Here is a 24,865-nt window from a genome sequence, read left to right as displayed (position 1 = left end):
ACACTAAAGATGAGTGGCAGTTGCGGCTGGTTCGGTGGGGCGGCTGGTTCGATTCCCAACTCGCCCTGGCATCAGGCTGAATCGTCCCTGAGCAAGACACTGAACCCCTAACTGCTCTTGAGGCGCAAGTTGGTGCCTTACATGGACGCTTCCACCCAAGGTGTGTGAATGGGTGATTTTAACGCACACTGTAAAGGCTCAATATAAAAGCACAGCCACACCATTAACCATTTAAAGATGCATACACTCATACTGCCATAGATTATCATTCAGACAAAGTGAAGATAATGAAAGAAAGTACATTTCAGCTACAGTATGTGGGAAGTGAACACACACACACTGATTTGGCAGCAATGAGGGACACCTGCACAAAATCTTAACAACTTTACTGTGTGTTACACACTCCGTCTCTACATTCATTCTCAATCACCTTCATTCAGGAAGAAATTGCATCTTTTAACTGCCAGCTATGTCTAAGCTTATAGACTTCAAATGCACGCGCGCGCACACACACACACACACACACACACACACACACACACACACACACACACACACACACACACACACACACACACACAGATTTGTGTCAGTCTCCGAAGCCGTTGCCATGCCGACACGCCTGTCACTCCTCGGTAGGAGCGGAGCAACGAGAGAGCTCTCTGTTACTACGGTAACCTGCGGCTGGGAGCCCAGCGATTGGCTGTTGAGGGCAGCAGCTAGGATGCGGACAGAATGATGAGAGAAAGAGCGAGAGAGAGAGATGAAGAGAGAGAGAACGTTAAAGGGGAAAATAGAGACGGAGGGGAGGGAGAGGCAAGGAGAGAGAGAAAGGAGGAAAGAGAAGCAGGGGGCGGGGTAATGGGGAATTGAGAACTGTGCAGAGCTGATAGACTGGTGTAAGAGCTAAACTGACTGATGGGCAATAACACACATCGTCCATGTTGTGAAAGAAACCTTGTATCTCCACATTTCAACTTTGTATGTTTTTCAGTAAATGAATGCCCTACTTCGTCATGGTACAATGTCACACAAAAGTAGCAAAAATAGCAGATCGACAAGCTTGCGTTGTGTTGTTGTTCTTTACTTAACCAGGAGAGTCACATTGAGGTTCAAGACCTCATTTACAAGTGAGACCCGGCAAGACGAGGCCAAAGCAGTACAAAAACACGACAAAACTAGGACAAAACTAAGACAAAAATGTGCAACAATTACATAGCCCCAGAAAATAAAATACCAATAAAACTTTTAACCTAACAAATATACAACCGTATAAAAACATGGGCAGGACATACACAGCGTATCCATTATCCACCTCTTAAAATCTGGTAAAGAGATTAGGTGATCCAGCTTGTGAGCTTGTAGATCTGCTATTTCCGATTTTTTTAAAAAGTGAAAATGTGTCTGTGGGTTTTATAAATATCAAACCTACAATAACCTAATAATAACTACACTGGACCCATTGGAAAAACAGGCAATGTTCCCCCCCATTTTCTGAAAAGTAACAGTGTTGGACAATGGACATACAGTACAAGGTTTCTGCCCGACAGCGATGTCATGCGTGTGTGAATGAACACACACACACACACAGCAGAGACCTAATCTCTTAACAGTAGGAGAGCTGTGCGGGCTGACGCGCACAGTGAGCCTGGCAGCTACAAGTAGCCTGTCAGCTTAACATCACATGCTGGCACGTATGTGTGTGTGCGCGCGCACACACGCACGCACGCACGCACGCACACACACACGCACACACACACACACACACACACACACACACACACACACACACACACACACACACACACACACACACACACACACACACACACACACACACACACACAGCTTAGATAAGATGGTAGGGTTTGAAGCAATAGAATGTTTTTAATGGTCACCCTGAGAGCCTGTACTGTGCAAAAGGTTCATCGATCACATATAAATTCTGAATGAATATACTGTAATAGTTATTTTTTCTTCACCAAAATGGTTTTATAGAAGAATATGCACAACTTCAATCGTGGTTCGGAGTGTTCATTCCACTACAAGAGTAAAGAAAATTGTAAGTACATTTTGGTGTACATAATTTCCTTTCCTTTTTGACTGTGATACCTGTGGGTAGCCCAAGTCCTATATCTGGATTTAGGAAAGTGGGTGTGTCACGGTAAGTTTTGATGATTGGTTTGAATGGTTCAAGGTTCATGGTTCAAGGTTGTGCTTTATTGTTAATCTTGTGTACAGGTACATAGGAGTAAAACTTATTTTTGCTTGTTCATCTTGTGTACAGGTACATAAAGAGTAAAACTTATTTTAGTTTGGCTTCCTTCAGGCTTCCTTCAGGTTGAAGGACAGCCTTCTTTTCCCATCGTCCTCTATTGCTTTCCCATGCTCTGGAGGGGCGGTCACATATTTCGATAGGTCACCACATTCGGTGCAACACCCGCAGACTGCGGCTAGAGACAGCCGTGAGGTTATAAGTTGCGCATTTCACGGAACAGGATAAAAACAGCAACGATGCCATGAGATGTCGGAAGATCATCTGCAGGGCTTCAATTTGCTCTTGTATATATTTGTGCACTTTTGAGAATGAGAATAGAAAACAAAATAAACGGCTCAACTTAGTTCTTTAGTGCCATGGACATGTGGATACCCTACTGAGTCTAATTCCATGTGTTACCACTGGTTATGTGGGATTTCACAATAGTGCATGCATAGTCTATGTGGCATGTTGTGATCAAATCTACGACACATACTTTACAGGCCTAAATGAGTTGTGTTTTACATTAGATTGGATTCACTTTATTGATCCCCAAGGGGAATTTCAAGCAAGCTACAGTAAGTTCATACAAAAGGTGTGTAACAAACTAATACAATCTTACAGGATAGAAGGGTCTGATTATCAAACAAATAACGTCACTCACTGTATAGTCCCTTTGTCAATTCTCTACTCCACTAAAACAAAATAACTGGGTTTCTGTTGTGATCTTCTGAACCGCCTAACTCTCAGTGCACATTGTGCCATAACACACATACCCCCAATATTACACCTAAAAGCAGTACATTGTAACATTAGATGAAATGTTAAATTCTCCACTTTGCGTCAGCAACAGGCCAGATTTCATTGAGGCAAATTGACTGATGTCATGTCCTTTGTGCAAATAGCTTCTCTGTCTATCTCAGGCAGTAACTTTGACAATGTGACGTATGACACACGTATGTATCACCATTTGTTTAATGCCAGCAATGCCATGACTAGCAATGCTAGCAATGCCATGACAGGAAAATGGTCAGTGTATTATTTAAAATAGAATTGAGAGAATTTAGGTCTTTTTTTTTAACAAAAAAATGTACTAATAAAATCGATTACATTGTCACAATTGTGTGACAGCATTTAAGATTGAGCATTCAAGAAAAAGTTCATTGATGTGGCCCATGGCCCACGTATTCAGTGTTATGAGGCCAAAAGTACAGCCCACAGTGGCACAGTGGAGCATTAGAGTGCAAGTGTTATTTGTATTTATTTATTTGACCTTTATTTAACAGGAGTAAAATCCCAATCTCTTTTCCAAGGGAGCCCTGGGAAGTGTGCAGAATGCATAATACGTGTGTGTGTGTGTGTGTGTGTGTGTGTGTGTGTGTGTGTGTGTGTGTGTGTGTGTGTGTGTGTGTGTGTGTGTGTGTGTGTGTGTGTGTGTGTGTGTGTGTGTGTGTGTGTGTGTGTGTGTTACTGTACCTGGACTGTAAGTGTTCCAGTTGCACCTGCAGGTTCTCAGTCTGTTCCACCTGTTCATCCAGGGACCTCTGCAGCTTCCTGGTCTGGTTATGAGACTCATCCAGCTACCGCACACACACACACACACACACACACACACACACACACACACACACACACACACACACACACACACACACGATTAAAGACAAGGTGTTCTTCGAAATGTGGGCATCTGTGGTTGTATGTGTCCATAATGTATGTGTGTGTGTGCACGCATGTACACACACAGAATGCATGTACACGCGTGTCTAAGTATGTGTGCACTGTACTCACGCACCCACACATGCAATTGCGTCCAAGTATGTGTATCCCGTTTTTTTGTGCATCCCCCACATACCCACACGCAAATATGTTTTGATAACCAGATACTTTAATCCTGTAAATCTCTTTTTTTTGTTATGCACATTTTATATGATCTTGGTCCACTACAATTATTTGACAGCTTTACTTTGATGATTGCAATTATTAATACAAAATACAATAACCACTTAAGCCCTATTTTATACTTGACTATATTGAAAATAGCCAACCTACAATTTGAGTATTTCTACATTGTGGTATTGCTACTTTTACTTAAGTAAACAATCGGAGTACTTCTTCCACTACTGCTTTTTAGGAGGTTACTGTAGTACTCGGGTCAGATGATGATGTTTTTAAGCGGTTACATTATTCAGGTCAAATGTTGTGTTTTTTTAAGAGGTCAGATGAGTGTTGTTGTCCAACCTCGTCCTCTGCTTGCCCCAGCTCTTTCTTCAGCTCCTCCACCCTCAGTCGTAGCTTCTTGACCTCTGCCTCGTGGCCATCCACCCGCCGGTTGGCGTGGGACAGCTCCGCCATCTTCTCCTGGTACTGCTTCTTCAACTTGGTGTGCACGTGACGTAGGTCCGCCAGCTCCTGAAGAGTGGAAAAACAGTTTTCACATAAGAGACGGATCAGGTTGTTATCTCCAAAATGGCTACTTTCTCCACAGGATGGGGACTTGTCTAGAGAATGACATTATGGACCCACATCGATATGATGGCATTGGATTGGGTAGTGCAACATTTCAGACAAACTGTTTGATGTGAAGTCACAACAAGACTTCTGAAGCCCCGAAGGTTCACAATTACACGGCAGCATTTCAGGTTCAGGTCAGGAGAGTCTCGAGTGTCAACCTCCAGTTTAGTCTGCAGGGGAAAGACTGCACAGGAGGCTAATGACATCATCAATAATGGACCATTCTCACTTAGGGCACTTCACTACTCGTTTGGCCTCGCTTTCTCTAGTGTCTCTCCGCTAACGGCTCCCTAGACGGTCAGACTTCCAAGAAGCGTTATGCAAGGCCCCGGCAATAGTGCAGTGAGTGTGTGAAATTTACAGGCACAATAAGAGCGGAGATGATAAAAACGAAGAGGGCAAAGCTCGCTGGATTAGGAGGCGAGGATGGGGTTTGGAGTGAGGGTGGCGGGTTTTGAGATGTCAGCAATGGCAGTTTAATTTACCTTCTTGATCTTTTCTTTATTCCCATTAGAAACCTCATCTAGAGAAGCATGAAGGCATGTGAAGGAGAGCGCTTTTTTTCCCTGTTTTGATTGAAGACTGAAGACAGAACGAATGAAAAACACACACCAATAATAGCTTTACCCTGTGGCCAGTCCAAACAAAGACAGCGATAGCGTAATGCAAAAGAGAAATTAAACGGGGGAGGGGCAGATGACGAGTAATGGGGGGGGGGGTGATAATGGGGGGGGGGGGGGGTCGAGGGGGAGGGGTAAGGAGGGGGAGGGGGACGGAGGAACGAGAAGCGAAGTGGGAGGCAAGGGTGGAGTTTCACAGGAAGGCCAGGATTAAGAACAAAGGAAATTGACTGAACCAACATGTAAACATGAGAAGAAGAGCTGTGCGTATAGATCCTATATCATACGAGAGTTCAGAGGAAAGAGAGAGAGAGAGAGAGACAGAGAGACAGAGAGAGGGACAGAGAGACAGAGAGACAGAGAGACAGAGAGACAGAGAGACAGACAGACAGACAGAGAGACAGACAGAGAGACAGACAGAGGGAGAGAGAGAGAGAAGGGAAGGGACAGGTTAAGGGGAAGACATGTACCAATGCTGTTATCCATTATTTAAACCATACACTCCTCAGTGTTAATTTACTAGATATAATCCGTAAAATAAAAATAAAAGTTAAATTAACACTCCTGGTACAGTAATCCCATAAATCAACAGCAGAGGAAGAAGAGAAACAAAACAATGTCATCTCTAACAGGTCAGGAGCAGTCATCTCCATATTTAGACATTTAAGACATTTCTTCACAAAATAGTCTAGCTACAGTAGGTATACATACTGTACATCTGTATTTTGGGAATATCGAGTCACAGAACATTTGATGACAGTGCAATACGGGTTCTTGGAATGACACCCAAGAAAAAGTTACATAAAATTTAGAGGGATGGTACACAGACAGACAGAAAAAGAGAGAGATAGGAGAGAGGAGAGAGGAGAGAGGAGAGAGAGAGAGAGAGAGAGAGAGAGAGAGAGAGAGAGAGAGAGAGAGAGAGAGAGAAGGTCTACAGCAAAGTCAGGAGAGGGGACACGATGACGCATGGTACTGGGCTGCCTCAGTGGACAGCGATCTGTCAGAGAGAGGTTTGATAAATTAACTTTGACTCGGCAGGCAGGCAGGGCAGAAACCACAATGTTCTCTATTGTTTTACATTTTAAGACTCTGTAATGAACGTCTGAGCGTTCAGGGTGACAGAAGAGATGAGAGGGAGGAAACATCGAAAAAAGAGAGGGGGGGTCAGGGGTGAGAGAAACTCACTCTATTAAACAAGAGGGATTGGAGAATGATGATGAAAGCGTGCGTGTGTGCGCGTGTGTGTGTGTGTGTGTGTGTGTGTGTGTGTGTGTGTGTGTGTGTGTGTGTGTGTGTGTGTGTGTGTGTGTACAGTACCTGTGTGTGTGTGTGTGTGTGTGTGTGTGTGTGTGTGTGTGTGTGTGTGTGTGTGTGTGTGTGTGTGCGTGTTGTGCGTTTCATGCCAGACTGCCTGTTAAATGTTTCTCCTTGACTGGAGAGACCCTGAAGTCTGTTGCTACATCTGCTGAGCTAAAACACACACACACACACACACACACACACACACACACACACACACACACACACACACACACACACACACACACACACACACACACACACACACACACACACACACACACACACACACACACACACACACACACACACAGCCCAGAGGAGAATGGCAATAAACATACGTACATCGACATAAAGACGAACGCTGCACCCAAGAATTAATCCAACATGTGCTTTTAGACAGATAGTACAGTTCCATACATCCTCATCTAGGCATTCATGCACATATTACATTTCATTCAGCCTGGAGGGACCACTTTGACATTCACATATGTTCTTCTGCCTATGTGCATGCAAATGCACGCGCGCACACTCTTTTTTTTTATTATCCCCCCTTCCCCCATCTGCCATATTGAATTTAGCATTAATTTAGACAGTAAAGTCTCTCTCTCTCTCTCACACATGCACGTACGCACACTGAACAGCAGAATTAGGATCATAATCAAGGTTGCCAAAGAGCTGGAGCTAGGGGCGTGGCTTATGGCCATACTCCAACCTGATTGGTCAGATTATATCAGCTCAATAAAGGGTGGATAATGAGGGAAATGAAGAAGGACGTGGATAGAGAAAGGAGGAGGGAGGATGAGTATCAAGGAGAAGGAGGGAGGTGAAAAGGATAAACATGAAAAACATACGTTAACCACTGAAACCCCATTTCTATCGAAATGGGCTCTATACTTGGTCGGCTCCTTTTTTCCCTCTACAAATCTCAGTTTGAAAGCAATTAACGGTTAAGTGTCTTGCTCAGGGACACTTCAACACGAAGCCGGAGATCGAACCGGGGACCTTCCAGTTTCCAGCAGCCACTTTGCCTCCAGAGCAGAGCCACTACTGCCTTGGTAGAGGAATTGGATTACAGGGATGTGAAGGATAAATTGGTGCCCTCAAACACACACAAACACACACTAACATACACGCACACACAACTCAGTTAGATAGAGAGAGACACGCACGCACGCACACGCGCACACACACACACACACACACACACAGACACACAGACACACAGACACACACACACACACACACACACACACACACACACACACACACACACACACACACACACACACACACACACACACACACACACACACACACACACACACACAACCTCAGCCCACACCTGCAGTAATTGATGAATGAGGTGTGGAGCCTTCTGGTTGCCCCCGGTGACCTCCAGCAGTAATCTCCTATTGGCTGGAACTATAGGGCCATGGCCTTATTAACCTACTCTACCCTCATTACGTCTAATCTAGTGACCAATCACAGAACACAGGAAGCACACACATGTCAAGAAAGTCAGACTCAGCACATTTTAAGCAACGACCTGTAAGCAAAGGGCATTAAAAACAATGTTTAAATGCTGTTGCATTGCTAATGTTTTACTTCATGTTTTGTCCCTCAAACTGACACACCTTTTGATACAGTACATTTATCAGTGCATGGCAAAGAAACAGGAGTTTCCCAATATTTTGGAACAAAGTTTTTGGAAGAAATGTATTGGTGTAAATTTGTGTACTGTGTATGTAAACATAAAAACAAGAGAAAGTCTTTTACTTTACAACACACCAGTCATTTTTAGTTAAGATACGTTAAGTTCAGTGGGGCAAGTTACATTGGGTGAAGCTACATTGATTATTTTAGCTTCTAAATGCAGTGTGTAAATGATGGGTAACTTACAGGCCTCTCAAGAAAGCAGTAAATGGCCCTGTCCTTTTTTAAATGCCAAAGAAGTATTTCACTTTGGAAAAATTACTTCTCTACTGTTTAGCCTGCGTGCCTTCAAAATGCTGCTGTTGATTACCATAAATGAGCCAATAATAAGCAACACCCTGAACACAGAATGAAATGCTATTAAAGTGGTCTATTTTGCCTTATGTGTAGAAAGATGCTTCAAAGCAGTGGTAGTTTAGTAGTTTAAGGCTCGGGTTTACATACAATTATTGCTCTGTAGGGGTCTAGGAGAGTAAAAAACTGAATCCATCGCAGCACTGACATAATGATATGGTACTTGAGGCCAAGCCTTTGGATGCATGATGAAATGAGTCCAGTGACTTACCCATCGTCGCTGTTGCTGTGTTCCTATGAAGTTATTATTTAGTCACAGGCTCTTGTTAATACTTTTCATTGGTTAAATATTTCTAAAACCCACAGACAACCCACAAACATTTGTACTTTTACTTTTTGAAGCGGTCTACCACAGTTCTCTACGATGTATTACTGGCGATGATTATCACACCCATCATTGTATTTTATACCATAAAGTGAGTTGGCCATCTCTCGCAGTTCGTAGAGAGCAACATTGTATTTTATTTATTTATAAGGCCTCGTGTGGTAAGCTTCCTTTGCACCTATCCTCGCTTTTAGAACCAAAGGCTACTGGACATTCAACACGTTCACAAACACACATTAGATATACCAGTCCACGTAAAGGTGGCTGCATGCTACCATTCTAGGTGATCACCCTTTCACCTTTTAGGTGGAAACGTTTTCACCTAAAAGGTGATACTAGGCGGCTCATAGTCCGTGATGTTGGTTAGTAAAAACAGAGAGATGCGTTGGGGTGAGCGGTGAGTCGCTTATCACCACGGCTCAGTGACATCATGTTGTAGTTTTCAAACCACACGGTGATAGGGTGACCACCGAAAATGGTTGCATGCACCCGCTTAAGAACAGTGAACAAGGAAAGACTGCTTTCATTTATTATGGAACAAATGGAACAAACTTCAGGACTCTCTGAAACTGGTGCGATCGTTCCCAATAGAGACATTTAGGGTGCCTTTTGAGGACACACTACATAGTGACTGCACCTGTTTCATGTAACACTATATTTATTTGCTAATGTTTGTTATTGTTTTTCATTATGTCTGTGTTTTTTTATGCTGTGATCAGGGCGTCCTTGAAAAAGAGAGCTTGCTCTCAATGGGCTTCCCTGAATAAATAAAGGAAAAAGAAAGAAAGAAGAACATTTTCAAAAGTAACAAAAATAGCAGATCTACAAGCTCGCATTGTGAGCTTGTAGAATAGATTGACACTGTAGTACAGTAGGACGAATCAGGGCATTCATTTACGAAAACACATAGAGTTGAACTGATGGAGATACAAGGTTTCTTCCAAACAGCGACGCTATGCTACATTATGTTACATTCCTGTTAAATTCTTCTTGAAGGCCATCCTGAATTCATAGGCAACAGCGCTGTGCAACACAATGGGTGACAGAGCTAGATATGTCTGTCATGGCCATCCCTATTATCATGTGTGACACTGAGGCAAACCTATTCAGACCTGTGGTATTACTAATACCTTTAATGCCAGGAACATGTTTACATCATTAAATGTTGCTATACATATGTATGCGGTTGGGGAGAGAGCCTGGCAACGCCCCTAGTCAAGTCAGCTACTATGCATCCCAGAAATATATAGCTTATAAGGATTTGTAATGTAAGGAATTTGTAATTTGTAAGGAAATAAAAATATGGCAACTAATTTAGATGTAGGCCTAAGTAGGTTTATGGTTTCCCAAGGACTATAGCCGTTTCAATCATGATACAATTTATCTTTCATAACAGATAATCCCCTACAACAAAACACTAAGAGAGTAAAAAAAAAAAACGTTTTCAGTCATTCAGTCTGACTTCACAGTAGCCTTTTCATAAATGATATTTGTACTTAGGCTGTCGTGAAAGTTTATAATATTTAGAGAAATTTAATTTAAGTTTCAAATACAAAAGTAGTAGTAGTAGTTGTGAATTAGCAAACTGGACATTTAGACTGAATGTTTCCTTTATCCTCATCTTGCGCTAATGCACGCAACTGTTTCGCTAGGTTTATTTTTGTTGTTTCTCATAAGCGTGCATCAGTTGTCCGTCAACAACACCGATGCCGTCTGTGCCTTGACTTCTGTGCACTGACTGCGCTCACCCGGCCCCCTGCCCCCTCGCCTTCAAGTCGCTAGGAAAACGCTGTTCGTATAATAATATAATATAGTATATTTTCAGGTAGGTGACAAATTTTAAGCCAATCAGGAGAGAGTACTGAAAATGCATTTTCTGTTTAATAAAGAGCTGGAGAGACATGGGGGACTACTTTTACTGAACAAACACTCTATAGCAATGAGTACTCACAGAAGAAGAAGCTATTTAACACTTATTTTAACCAAAGTAAATCAATTACCCTACCTTTAAGTAAAGTGTTACCAAATGTTTAAAAAAAATATATATATATTTCATGTTTCTATCTGCTAGAGAGGCTGAGAAACATTTTCTTTTAGTGAACATTGACAATTCTGTAAAGCTCTTCAGAAAACTCTGGAGGATTTAGAAGCCGTTTTTTAGAATCGGCCTCAGGTCTAAATGGGCTAAAGCTGATTAGTGACCTCCAGAATAACGGTATTTGTGGTATAGTACCGTTTACTCAAGATTATTGGATGTCACCTTGGAAATGTTTACTCCGTTTCAAAAGGTGGGCACTTTGGTACCATGAGAGAAAGGGCCTGAGGCAACATGGATGCCCAGAGCAGACTGTGGCGCTGGTAGAGATTTAACGAGTTTCTACAGAGGTATGTCTGGTTAAGAGCACAAAAAAATAAAGCATTCTTTCTCCTCCACTGCAGAAAGGGATGTGAGAGTATTTAAGGCTGTCTACACAGAGCATGATTTGAGAAAGGCATTAAATCAGGGGTCTTCAACAGGGGGTCCGGGACCCCTAAGGGGTCCTCAGAGTTACTACAGGGGGCCCGCCATATCTTTGTGTGATAGGATGTATTTTTTTTACATTAATCACTTGAACCCTAGCATCCCTATTCTGAGTACAACATTAGCCGAAAATAGCCGATCTACAAGCTCACAATGCCTCGCGCTGCGAGGCGCTTGTAGATCAGCTATTTTTGGCAAAGAGGTTTGGTGTAGAGGGAAAAAAGAGCAGACTAAGTACAGAGAAAGGTCAGGTTTTGTAAAGTTTAAGTAGTTAATTGTCTGAAAATACGCATTAACATGGATCCAACATACACTGATGACAGTGCAGTCAAACAACTCTATGAAGCTATCTATGAAAAAGTAAAATCTGCAACACAATTTTATACAATATGTATTGGGGGTCCCTGCTTCATCTCTCTCTCAGCTAAGGGGGTCCTTGGCGTGAAACACGTTGAGGACCCCTGCATTAAATTGTTTGTCACCTCTCCAACACATTGCAGTGACCTATACTGAGATAAAGTCACATGCATGAGATACGCCTCAGTGTCCCTACGTTACCCCAACACAAAACACTTTGTGCATGCCTAAAGTACAAAGGAAATTATATCTAAAAGAAAACAAAAAACATACCCAGCCTTTCTTCACAAAATAAACTTCCTCAAACATCACATTCTCATGAAATACACCAATCGCACCAAAAAGTTCACCACATGTACAGTACATTACAATTGAACTGGAGAGCTTCCAGTGCATTTATGCTGAAAATAACATTGAATAACCATGGTTACCACACACATATCTGACTTACAACTCTCATATTGTCGACAACATCAATTTTCTGCATATTCATTTCTCTTAGTAAAATCCACACAGATAAAGCCACAATCCTCTCTGTCTCTATCGCCATGGTAACTGTGCTTAGTGTACTCCCGTTAACTGTAACGTCTAGCGCACACACGCACACGCACACACACACACACACACACACACACACACACACACACACACACACACACACACACAAGCGCACAGAAAAACACGTCAAGTCGCCCGCCCGCCCTTCACCTAACCTCTACCCTCGTTTCTCTCAGTGCTTTTCCCCTCTTCCGTCTCACTATTCTCTCTCTCCCGCTCCCCTTTCTCAGCCTCCGTCCTGACTGGCATGGCCAGAAACCTTTTCAATAAGCCTCACTCTCATCCAGCTCCCCTCTTTCATCTTCCTCCTCTGTTCTCCTCCTCTTCTCTCTCTGAGGCTATGAGGGAACTCTTTCTGATGTCTTTTCTTTTCAAACAATGTCAAAACTCATTATTCTCTCCTCTACTCTCTCTATTCATTTCGCTCTAACTCCATCCCTCTTGCCCTCAAACCCCCCCCCCCCCCCCCCCCATCACTGTGTGTGTGCGTGTTCATATGTGCGTGTGTGACTGAGACTAACAGTGGCATTAACCCATAAAAACCGGGAAAGCATCTGTGTCATTTTAGATTTTTGCGTTGGCTATTCAAAAATAGCAGATATACGAGCTCACAGCAGATGTGTTTTTGAAAAAAATTTAAAAAGTGTGAGAACTCCTGAATTAGAAGGCATTAGTAGAATCGGCCTCAGGTCTTAAAGGGTTAAATAAACCTGAGAGCCTCATAAATAACCCTGTGGGACAGGTGGTAATAGGGCCACTTGCAGTGACAGAACAGACACGTGTGCGCGCGCACACACACACACACACACACACACACACACACACACACACACACACACACACACACACACACACACACACACACACACACACACACACACACACACACACACACACACACACACACACACACACATGCACGTGCATGGCTGTGCCTCCGACCTGCCACTGTGACACTAAGAGGCAGACTAGAGGCTATCATGCTGATGGATATACACAAGAGACACACTCACATCTTTCTCACTCACTCACAGCGTGTGCACAAATGCATGAACGCACGCGCACACACAGCAGGTCCTTAATGGAAAAAACTCCAGAGAGAAGCCCTTACTCAGACAGGCAAAACGTCATTTCACAGCAACTAACCCCAGATGTTACTGCACGCATCAGGGGAGCTCATTGATATGTGTGTGTGTGTGTGTGTGTGTGTGTGTGTGTGTGTGTGTGTGTGTGTGTGTGTGTGTAGTACAAAGACCCGTAAAGAGATATAGCAAGAAATATTTATATTTTTGGGGGTCTGGACAGCAACAGTGGGGTCAGCCCTATAAACGTGAATGTCTCTGACTGCCTGACTGAGTTTGACTCTGATTGATAAAGTTACACCATTTGTCAGCTGGTTGAACTAACAACAAACAAGCCAATTGCAGAGCAGTTGTCCCACCAGGTTATGGGATGTTGTCTCTCCACTCCAAGCTCTGTATACAGGCCCAAAACTCCAGCCCTATAGCCCAGCCCTTGCCCATGGTGTTCAAGCCCAACCCGACAAGGACTGCAATTTACCAGCTCAAAAACCTTACCTGAAACCCAACACCAAATCAATGTAAACTCTGTCTGACTTGCACTTTGACGGAAGCCTGATTTATTACCACTACGCACCGACTTTGCGTGCCAAAAATAGCCAATCTACAAGTTGCAAGCTTGTAGATCTGCTATTTTGAGCAGAGCACACCGGCACACAAACTTTTCAAGAACTTTTTCTCCGGCAAGAAATTTAGCAAAAATGTCAGGTTGTTGAGAAACTTTTCATTGCTACTGTCTATGCAGTGGAATGCTCCCTGTCACCCAGAGCATATGGGTATGCTGAGAAACACACAGAAAAGCCTATTAGAGAAAATGCATGATTAAATACAGTACATTGAGTCTAGTGAAATGCATGCACAGACAAACACGCACGCTATAATTGTTGATGTCTGTGGCTCTGCCTTTGATACCGTTCATCTATCAATAGATGAAAAGATAGATACCAGAGCACAGAGTGCAACCACATGCACTCACATAAACTCTTTCTCTCTTATTTCCATCCTCCCTCCTGGGTGTGTGTGTCACAGTGTGACAGTGGACATCAATCTGAATGGTACTAGTGGTGCCCAAAGCCCTGGCTCTGGTTGGCGATGATTCCACTATAAATCAACCTGTGTGTGTGTGTGTGTGTGTGTGTGTGTGTGTGTGTGTGTGTGTGTGTGTGTGTGTGTGTGTGTGTGTGTGTGTGTATGTGTGTGCGTGTGTGTGTGTGTGTGTTCAGTGTCTTAATCATGTGGCCTGTTTCTTGTGCTCTGGCCCGATCAATACCATAGTATCAACACTACACTGAAAAATACATCAATTTCTCTCTCTGTCTGTCTCTCTCTCTCTCTCTCTCACACACACGCACACGCACACGCACACGCACACGCACACGCACACGCACACACACACACACGCACACACACACACACACACGCACACACGCACACACGATTAAGGACAAGGTTGTTCTTCAAAATGTGGGCATCTTTATATGTGTCCTTGTGTGTGTGCACTGTACACATGCACCCACAAACGCAATTGCATCCGATTATGTGTATCCCATTTGTGAGTGCATCCCAAACATATGCACACACACACACACACACACACACACACACACACACACACACACACACACACACACACACACACACACACACACACACACACACACACACACACACACACACACACACACACACAGATGGATAACCAGATCCTATAATCCCGTAAGATTATTGTTGTTTTTGGCACATTTTCTATTATCTTGGTCTACTATTAATGTTTCAATTTCCTCTTACGGAGAAATAACGTGATCAAATGGAACCCACCTTGTTCCTCTCAAACAGCTCTGTCTGGATGGCTTTGAGGTCGGTGTCGAGGGCAGAGGCAGCCTGCCGGCGCCTTTTAGCCAGCTGCTCCTCCAGGTCCTCGGCCTGGGCCTTCAGCTTCTTGTTGTCTCTCTCCAGGCCGAGCTTCTCTGTCTCCAGGCGCTCCCTGCGGCCCCACTCTGCGGCGTTCTCCACCTGCAACCGCTCCATCTGCGCCAGAGAGAGAGAAAGAGAGAGGTGGAGAGGGACGATCGAATAGTTATGTTGAATTGTGGTTTTCAAACTTTTTGTGCTCAAGGCACAGTGGTGGAAAAAGTACTCACATGTTTTATTTAGGTAAAAGTATCAATACTGCAATACTCTGTTACAAGTAAAAGTCCGGAAGTAAAAATTTACTTAATAATATTAACGGTAATAATAATAATAAAGTGTTATTGTCACAAAACCCCAATGCACACTTGGACAAAGTTTGAGAACCACTGGTGTAAATAATTCACACACAGTCCTCGCAACTCTTCAGAAATGAAAGACCGACTAATCCTGAAGAGATGCCCCCTTGTCTTTCATCATCAGTATGCCAATCCCTTCTGCTTCCCTCTGTTCCCTCCAACCTCTCTCTCTCTCTCTCTTCTCTCTCTCTCTCTCCCTCCTCACCTCAGCTCGTAGTTCAGCCAGTTTCTTGTCCATACTGGTCCGGGCCCCCAGCTCATCCTCCAAGTCTTCACACATGCGCCCCAGTTCGTCCTGGTGCACCTCCTTCAGTAGGTTCAACTGAGGAAAGGAAACACACACACACACACACACACACACACACACACACACACACACACACACACACACACACACACACACACACACACACACACACACACACACACACACACACACACACACACACACACACACACACACACACACACACACACACACACACACACACCAAAAATGTATTGGTTGCGGTCTAAATCAAATATCTGATACTGATGAAAAGCAACCTATCACTGTTCTGTCATTCCACATAAAAAAAAAAGGGAGCCTTCCGATTCCTAGACTAGACTAAACTGTTGTATCTCCTGCGCCATTGCAGGAAATGTTACCCCTCTACATTATCTCATACATCCTTTAAATTTTGTTTTTAGTAATTAACTACCGGTAGTTCCTTAGTAACTATCTCCAAAACCGCTTAAGCCCTATATTTGTGTCACAAATGGCGATAATAGCTGATATACAAGCTCAAAACCTTTTGTGGTGAGCTTGTAGAGCTGCTATTTTCTTTCATTGTCCCACTCTTATTTTTATTTCGATTTTTTTATAGCATTTTCCAAAAACTGTCCAAAATAGTGATGCCAGCTTTAAAATGGTTAAGCCCAAATGGTGCCTATCTCATTGTGTGGAATAAAAAGCTAGAAATCCTCTGGGTGAGGTTTTAGTGTGCGTGTCCCGTCCCCTACCTGCTCTGACACTACAGATAACGTGACCGACCCAATCTCCTTTATCAATCCGGTTCTCCCCACCTTGTTCTTATCGTTTCATCTCTGCATGTCTGTTCCATCCACCCAGACTCTCATCTACCTCTCAAGGCTCTGTCCTTTCATCAACATCACTCTTTCCGCTATCTCCCACATGGCTATCATCGCCCTCTATACGTCTTGTCTCATATCTCGTATCTCTATGTACCCTCTCTCCTCTCCTTCCCTCTCATCGTTTCATTATACAGAGTTCAGGTCGCTGATGATGGCCCTATCCATCAAAGCAATTCCCTTCCCTTCACCCTTGTTCTCTGAAGGCTTGGGCTGCCCTCTGGTGGTGAAACTCTGCCAACACAAGACCACCACACCAATGACTGAAACGAGGCTGTGTGTGTGTGTGTGTGTGTGTGTGTGTGTGTGTGTGTGTGTGCGTGTGCGTGCGTGTGTGCGTGCGTGCGTGCATGTGTACATTCAATGGGGTTCCATTTGAGTGTAGGCAAGTGGTCAATCTTGGTCAAGTCCGTCTGTAGGAGGAGGAAAACAACCAAGATGGCAGCACAAGAAAGAAATCGTCTCTGGGATTTGTAGCCATGTGTTTTGTTGTTTTGTTTGTGTGCGTGAGAGAGAGAGAGAGAGAGAGAGACTGACTGGCTGGGTGGGTCTAAAGTGTGCATATACAGTATACATCGTTGTGCAAGGGTGTCAGCAATTTAACAATCTTCTACACTAAAGCACCATGTTACTCCCTGAAATATTCATTTCATTTGGAGATATTTTCCAGATATTAGAAATACAGATACCTTGCACATCATTTGAATGAGGCATCTACCCAATATCAGTAAGAAAAATAATACAAAAAAAGAAAGAAGCAGGGATACCTGAGCCAGGTCTGTCTGAAGTGGACAAACTTCTATACATCCAAGAGAGATGTCACCCTAACACTAGCCACTGTTCACTCTTTTATACCATCAATACCTTCATACCGCCGTCACAAATTCCCCCACAGCGTGTCGCGATGTCCAGGTATTAAAACCATGGGTTCCAGCAGTGCTGGCAGTAGTGTACACTGCTTGGCTCGAGGGAGTTGCCACCGACAGCGCGAGCCATGGTGGGCGGGGTCTGGCTTCCTGAACATAGAAGTGTTCTTTTGTGGTGTGAATTGGCATTTGCCTGTCAGACTTCAGTTCGGTTGGGGGAGCGCTCCCTCCCGAACTGTTCTGGTGGAGTATGCAGCGATCTTTATACGGCACTGTTTATTTTACAGCCTCTACTGTAGCACTTTTATGACATTTTCTATTATATTTCATATTAAATATCCATATGCCATATTGATTGTACAGAATTACAGCCTCACAAATCTACCATTTTGCAGATGCAATTTTATCTTTACTTTAATTTATTTTTATTCCGTTTTGGAAATCATGCTAACTGCTCTTTTGCTTTAATGTTTCTACCGGCTCTGCAGTAAGTACACTGCCTGCAGTGTTGTCCCAGCTGTGTTATAAGTGCATGTGACAATAAAGAACAAAAAAAGAAATACTTGAAACCATGAAAAGGACTGCAGAATTGTGTTGGCATGTCTCCTACTGTGTTCTGTACCTGATAGCTGCATAAGCGCCAGCTAACAAAACAACGATTGTACAAAAGGCTATTGTGTGCATTGCTACTATGATCAAAGCTCCTGTAAAGCTCCCGTAAAGTTCAGTAGAGAGAAAAAAGGCTGCAAACTGTATCAGAAACCAAAATATTGCAGTCGTCCCGAGAAGGCGAGAGCTTGTAGAATAAGAATTAAGAAGAGGCCTGAGTTTTACCATTGAAAACACCCATGTATTTCCCAGTGTAATTAGATTGAGATTTATGTATCATTGAGGCAATGAAAATATGTATTATGGAACTTTAGTGTATTAAACTAGTACTGCTCACTGGCACAGGACCACCAAATGACACAAAACTTGAACAGACTTCTTATCTGATCTCTTACAGGGCTCCAAATTTCTTTCAGACCAAAATATTCACATCCTACGATTGTGTTACAAAACATCAACCATATTGCATAAGCAAACTAGAAACCGGTCCAGATGGTTTTCATGTGGAAGTCTATCATTGAGTGTGCATGCATACCTGCTGTCTACTAGACTCTATCTCACCTGTTTGAGGGCTTCCTGTTTGTTCTTGTTGAGCTCCTCATATTTGACCTTCCACTGGCTGAGCTCGGCCTCGAGCTTCTCAATGCTCTTACTCAGAGCATGTTTGTCCCTTCAGGTAGAAAGAACAAAGGAGAGAAAAGAGAAAAAAGAGAGCGTGAGGCAAAGTCAGCAAAGCTTTTTTCCCCCCCTTTTCATTATATAATAGTTTAGCTTTAAAGCAAAGCTGTCCTCAAGGGAGTTCCTGACACACGGGCTGTGCCAGAAATCAATAGCAGGTCACTCGTTAACTTGTTCTTTGTGGCGGTGGTCTGAAAGTCATTCCTCCATGACATACAGCAACAACAATGGATGAACTGGAAAAAGAAAAAGCTGTTCTCCACTTTGTTCTGCAGTTTCAGAGGAGTGATTGTATTGAAAGGCATCAATCAGGTTCTGCTCAAGGTTTCTTCTTGTTAAAGGGGGAGTTTTTCTTTGCTGCTGGGCTTACTCATGGAGTAAATGTTGGGTCTCTGCAAGAGTATAGTCTTCAAATGCTCTTGTGTCTTGAGACAACTTGTTGTGATACACTGTATAAATAAAATGTATTGATTGAATGTCAAGTGGTGAATAGTTGCTGCAGGGAACAAACAACGCTAGAGGATGACGGATTACAAAGTAAAACTGAATATTGCACCAAAAAAGAAGGAAAACAATGTGTGATCCAAGTTGAAATATGTCTTTTTAGACACAAACTCAGTGTAAAATTAGCAGGCCATTAAGAACTGAGGCCGAGCTGAGTTGACACATGGCATATAATTATACACATCCATCTTACCACCTTCTCTTTCTCCTTTTCCCCCTCTGTCTCTCTTTTCTGACCCCCACTCTCCATCCATCATCCATTTGTCTTTCTGAACACCCCCCCCCCCCCTCCCCGCAGCTCTATTTTTTATCTTCAGCTTCTCTTACTCTCTCTCTTTTATCAGGACTTTCTGGGATTCGTCCAGGCGGAGCTGGACGGCGTTGAGTTTGCTGGAGTCCTCCTCCACGGCGGTGATGTCCTCCCACAGGTGGTGCCTGCTGCTGCGGTCCTGGCGACTCAAGCCGGAGGAGGAGCGCAGGCTCGCCGTGTTCACGCTGCCGCCGGCGCTGCGGCCGTCCCAGTTCTCTGACGCTACCTCACCGCTACCTGGGCCTCTGGAGCGCAAGACTGACTCTAAGAGCTCTAAGTCCTGGAAGAGAGAGAGGGAGAGAGAGAGGGAGAGAGAGAGAGAGGAAGGAATAGAAGAAATGGTGGGTGGGGGCGGGAGGAGGAAGACAACGTTACGACGTGCACGTTTTAAGATAATCAGGTTTTAAATTGAGCCATTATTTTTGGCTTAAATTAACCCGTTAAGACCTGAGGCCGATTCTACAAAATGTCTTCTAAATCCTAACAGTTTTCTGAAAAACGTATGTTTCTATATCAGTCATTCTCAAACTTTTTCATGTCAAGGACCCCCCACAATTTATATGTAAAATATTTTGTTCCAGGGACCCCTAGAAGCAAAAATGTCAGTTAAAAATGTTTAAAAATCTTTTTTTCCCCAAAAATTGCAGATCTACAAGCTCATAGCGCGGCATGAAGTGACTCGCTATGAGCTTGTATATCTGCTATCTTTCAATAGCCAAAGTATAACATAATGCTTTTTAGCTAAAATCTAAAGTGCTTTCCCGGTCTTAATGGGTTAAAAGCTGACAGCCATTTATTTGCTGGGTTGGTTCCATGACCCCAGGGCCTATAAGGCCCATTAAAGCCCCATTAAATAACCTCAAAGTAGAGACACCCAAGGTTCTCATTAGACAGCAATGCACAGCATTGATGTACAAACTGTGGGTCGGGACTCAAACTCGGGTCGTGGCAGTCTGATATCTACTGGGTTGCAGAATTGTGTACAGCAACATTATTGTTTATTGTTTATTAAGGATCCCCATTAGTCTACACCTTAGTGGAGACTATTCTTCCTGGGGTCCAACATTAGATTGGCAAAGCAGTTACATGAGCCTGCAATTATAAAATAAATACCTTAAGTCAAATGTCCATTTTTAAACATACTGTTTTAAACTGGGTTTGCTGATAATCATTGTTGTTTACTGGTATGTGTAAAATCCATTTTGTTTATGCACAGAGCAGGCTTTGGTGTGCGATGAAAAACTTTACAAATATATTGATTTGCCTTGCGTTTGGTCAAAACAGGTTGCTTGTTTGTCCTGAGTTTCCTGAAAAAACGTAATTTATTTCTTAAATTATTAAAAACAATTAACTGTCAAATGAATTATCATCAAAAAATTCTACATTGGGTTGGGTCGCGACATGCATAGATCGATATTTCTCGGTCATTGCTAATAAGGTTTGTGCACCCCTACTCTATGCAAGAGGGAAGGCCACAGTTATAATGCAACAAGAATGTTCTAATCTGGATGCTTTGCAGGTAAGGGGCCTGTTCTCTCACAGGAACTTGCTGACAGCTTGCCTGCTCTGTGTCTCTGCTGGGCTGTAACATTTACCTTCCAAACAATTCATGAGTCCCTAATGAAACTGCAGCAGGGATAAAGGCTTTCTTTCCGCCTCATCAGTCGCAACAGTCCCGAACACCTTTCAAACCATCCACATGGGGGCCAGAATGAAGATCCCAGACCTTGTGGAGAAGCTATCAAAAAATACAGTACCTTCTCTAGAACTGTGTTTCTCTATTCTCTCTATCCCCTATCTTCCTCCCTGCCAGGGTCACTTATCAAAGGGTTGGCCCACGGACGCATGCAGGGGCTCTGCCAAAAAGACATCCTGTGAGAAGGGAAACCCACAGCACCGTGGGTGGGTTCCCATGATGAAACACTTGCACATACCATTGTTGTCCAAAATAATGATCTCATGGTACTGTAAACAGCCTTGGAGATGAATTGGGAGAGACATCTCTCATGTCTCTCCTGTCATCTCAGGAGAGAAATGTTGGAAAACCTAAATGACTTTGCAGATATCTGTCTCTATCAATGCTGACGGCAAGAGAAACATCTTTGCTTCTCTCCACATTTTCCTTAGATGAACTTTTAGCTCAGTCAGAAAAGAACTATGTGTACTTTAAAGATGATGTCAAGATATACTTTTATCTTTTGACAGCTTTCTCACTAACTTCACAGCGTATGTATTCCTAGAGATCAGTGGCAGATTATAGTGAGGTCTGAGGAAGTCAAAGGTCCGATATAGATCAAAGACTTGATTTAAATGAATGACCGACAGTGTTTGTTGAATAGATTGGCTTTTTACCTGGGATATTAAAATCAAAAGCCCCAGCTTAATAGAAAGTTTAGTAAATGTAACAGTAAATAGCTTGATTGATTGCCTTATTAATTTCTATAGCTCACAGTCAGATCTAAAATGTGCGTAATAGATTAACAAATAGTAGCCTTTCCAAGCAGAACCAGCAACATTGTCTTTTCAAATGATATAAAAAGCTGTAGATCAAACTAGCCTCTACTAAGTCTTCAGTCAAATTCGTTCATTTTTGGAGTATGCCAAAAACTAGTTTGTGTACGTTATGTCAACCTTGGTGACGTCATAAGGAAAAGCATTTAAGCTCATTAAGGTAATTATAATCATCCATGGATAAAAGGGACAACAGTGCGACAGCCTGCTGTCTAATCTGGAAGTGCTAAGGCAATCAGCATGCACTCTCTGATATACTGAGTGTCTCTTGGCCAAAAACGCTGTGTCAAAGATTGGAAACGTATCAACTTTGCCTCTGCCTAAAATCAGTGGTGGAAGAAGTACTGACATTTTTTATTTGAGTAAAAACCGCAATAAAGAAATACTCTGTTACAAGTGAAAGTCCGGTGTTCGAAATTTACTTGAGTATGAGTACAAAAGTATTGGCATCAAAATATAATTAAAGTACCAAAAGTAAAAGTACTCATTATGCATTATACATTATTCACAAGTTCAATATGTATACAAATCTTTTGAAAATAGCAGATCTTCACGCTCACAGCGCGTCGCGCCACGTTGTGAGCTTGTAGATTGGCTATTTTCAAATAGCCGACGTATATATAAGGCTAAAGTGGTTAATGCACGTTTTGTAATAATAATCCAAATTTACAAAGTAACCAGTAACTAAAGTTTTCAAATAATTTTTGTGGAGTAAAAAGTAAAATATTTGTCTCTGAGAAAGATGTAGTGGAGTAGAAACAAAAGTATTGAACATTGGAAATACTCCAGTAAAGTAAAAATACCTCAAACTTGTACTTAAGTACAGTACTTGAGTACATGTTTTAGTCACTTTCCACCACTGCCTGTAGCCTAGGTCAAACACTGTACTATATGGCCAAAACTTAATTTGTGGAACAGCGGTTAATTAAAATAGGGTTAATACAAAGTCATTCTATGGCAGAATTCAATCGTGCAGTAGAATTAATCTAACACACTGAGAGTGTGGCCTTATTTTCCCTGCTTAACCCATTCAAACCGGCAACGCATCTCTGTTATTTTTAGAGTTTTAGAAAAATAGTAGATATACAAGCTCATAGTGCGGCACCGAGTGGCGCGCTATGAGCTTGTAGATCTGCTATTTTTGGGGGGAAATCGTGGAAAATGTGTGCAAATCTTTGAATATATATATTTTTAAAGCGAACATTTGTAACTCAAATCTTTGCTCCTGTGGATTCTATAAATGTCTTCTAAATCCTTACATTATAAAAAAAATTATATTCAGCAATGGACCCCCATCTGAAAATATTTTGTTCCAGGAAGTTGTAACAGAGTTAAAAAATGTCGCTTTAAAAATATACATATATTCAAAGATTTGCACAAATTCTCACATAATGTTTTCAAAAATAGCAGATCTACGTGCTATGAGCTTGTATATCTGCTATTTTTGAATAGCCCAAAGAAATCTTAAAAAGGACAAAGATGCTTTCCCGGTCTTAATGGGTTATGCATGGTGATTACACATTTTAGGAAGGTTTACAGGAAGGTTAATCTTAATGGCAGTATAGTGGCTTTTAAAGAAAGAAACGGAGACTGTGTCAGATCTGTACCCAGAGTCAATGAATGAAAGTGTGGCCTCTATAGATGCGTAACTCTCTAAAACTCTCTAAAAGGTCTAAAAACTCTGCTTACAGATGTATTTATCCTGTAATACCCACACCCCTCTGTTAAATGCATCCATAGCAGTGATTCTCAACCCTTTTAATTTCAAGGAACGCCAATTTGATATGCATTAGACCAACAGACCCCCATTTAATGGCTTTTCCCCCCCTTTTTGCTCTGGGACCCAAGTTTACATTCGTTCCATTGGTACACTCTCGGAGTTACAGACCTGTAAGTGTCCATTTGGTTCCTAAATATCAACCATTTGGCTGGGGACCCCCTGGAACCCACTCAAGGACCCCCTGGGGGTCCCCGGACCCCACTTTGAGAACCACTGAACTAGATTACAAACGTTGAGAACACAGAACAGCGTACTGTATTTAATCAGATGCTCCCTTGTCCATTAATTACACTTTCAGAAATGGGAGAACAAGTTATTTTTTCGAACCTTTCGCATACATGCCCACAACATTATTAACTTGTCATGTGTGCCAATGACCCTTCACAGAAGGGGGTTAAGGTACATTAAATATTGGTGCCTGGTCAGGTAATTATAACTGTTTGCGTTCAGAGGCCTTGAAGCTAAAGTGGAATCACAGACTGGAAAAACAGTTGTCGTCATTCTAAGGATTCCCCAGCAGGGGGACCCAGCATGAAATATATTATGTCTAGTATCAGATAAAGCATAGTCAGCCACATGTGGAAGTACTCAGCATGTGTCTTTGTG

General features: G+C 42.6%; 1 protein-coding gene across 2 annotated transcripts in view; it reads right to left on the bottom strand.

The window, feature by feature from the left end:
• ccdc102a (coiled-coil domain containing 102A) overlaps window positions 1-24,865 on the bottom strand; it is a 78,902-nt gene that overhangs the window by 10,909 nt on the left and 43,128 nt on the right. For both annotated transcript variants that reach the window (XM_080426430.1, XM_080426431.1), the window contains 6 exons: window positions 19,986-20,248; window positions 19,038-19,146; window positions 16,076-16,192; window positions 15,422-15,631; window positions 4,499-4,669; window positions 3,734-3,837 (listed from right to left, as the gene is read on the bottom strand). In XM_080426430.1, coding sequence (XP_080282556.1) covers window positions 3,734-3,837; window positions 4,499-4,669; window positions 15,422-15,631; window positions 16,076-16,192; window positions 19,038-19,146; window positions 19,986-20,248 — 974 coding nt within the window. The remainder of the gene's footprint in view (window positions 1-3,733; window positions 3,838-4,498; window positions 4,670-15,421; window positions 15,632-16,075; window positions 16,193-19,037; window positions 19,147-19,985; window positions 20,249-24,865) is intronic.

This window comes from Gymnoscopelus braueri (genome assembly GCF_963280865.1).
Source record: "Gymnoscopelus braueri genome assembly, chromosome: 1".
Taxonomy (NCBI): Eukaryota; Metazoa; Chordata; class Actinopteri; order Myctophiformes; family Myctophidae; genus Gymnoscopelus; species Gymnoscopelus braueri.
Note: the sequence above shows the minus strand (reverse complement) of the source record. Positions and strands in the feature narration are given on the sequence as shown.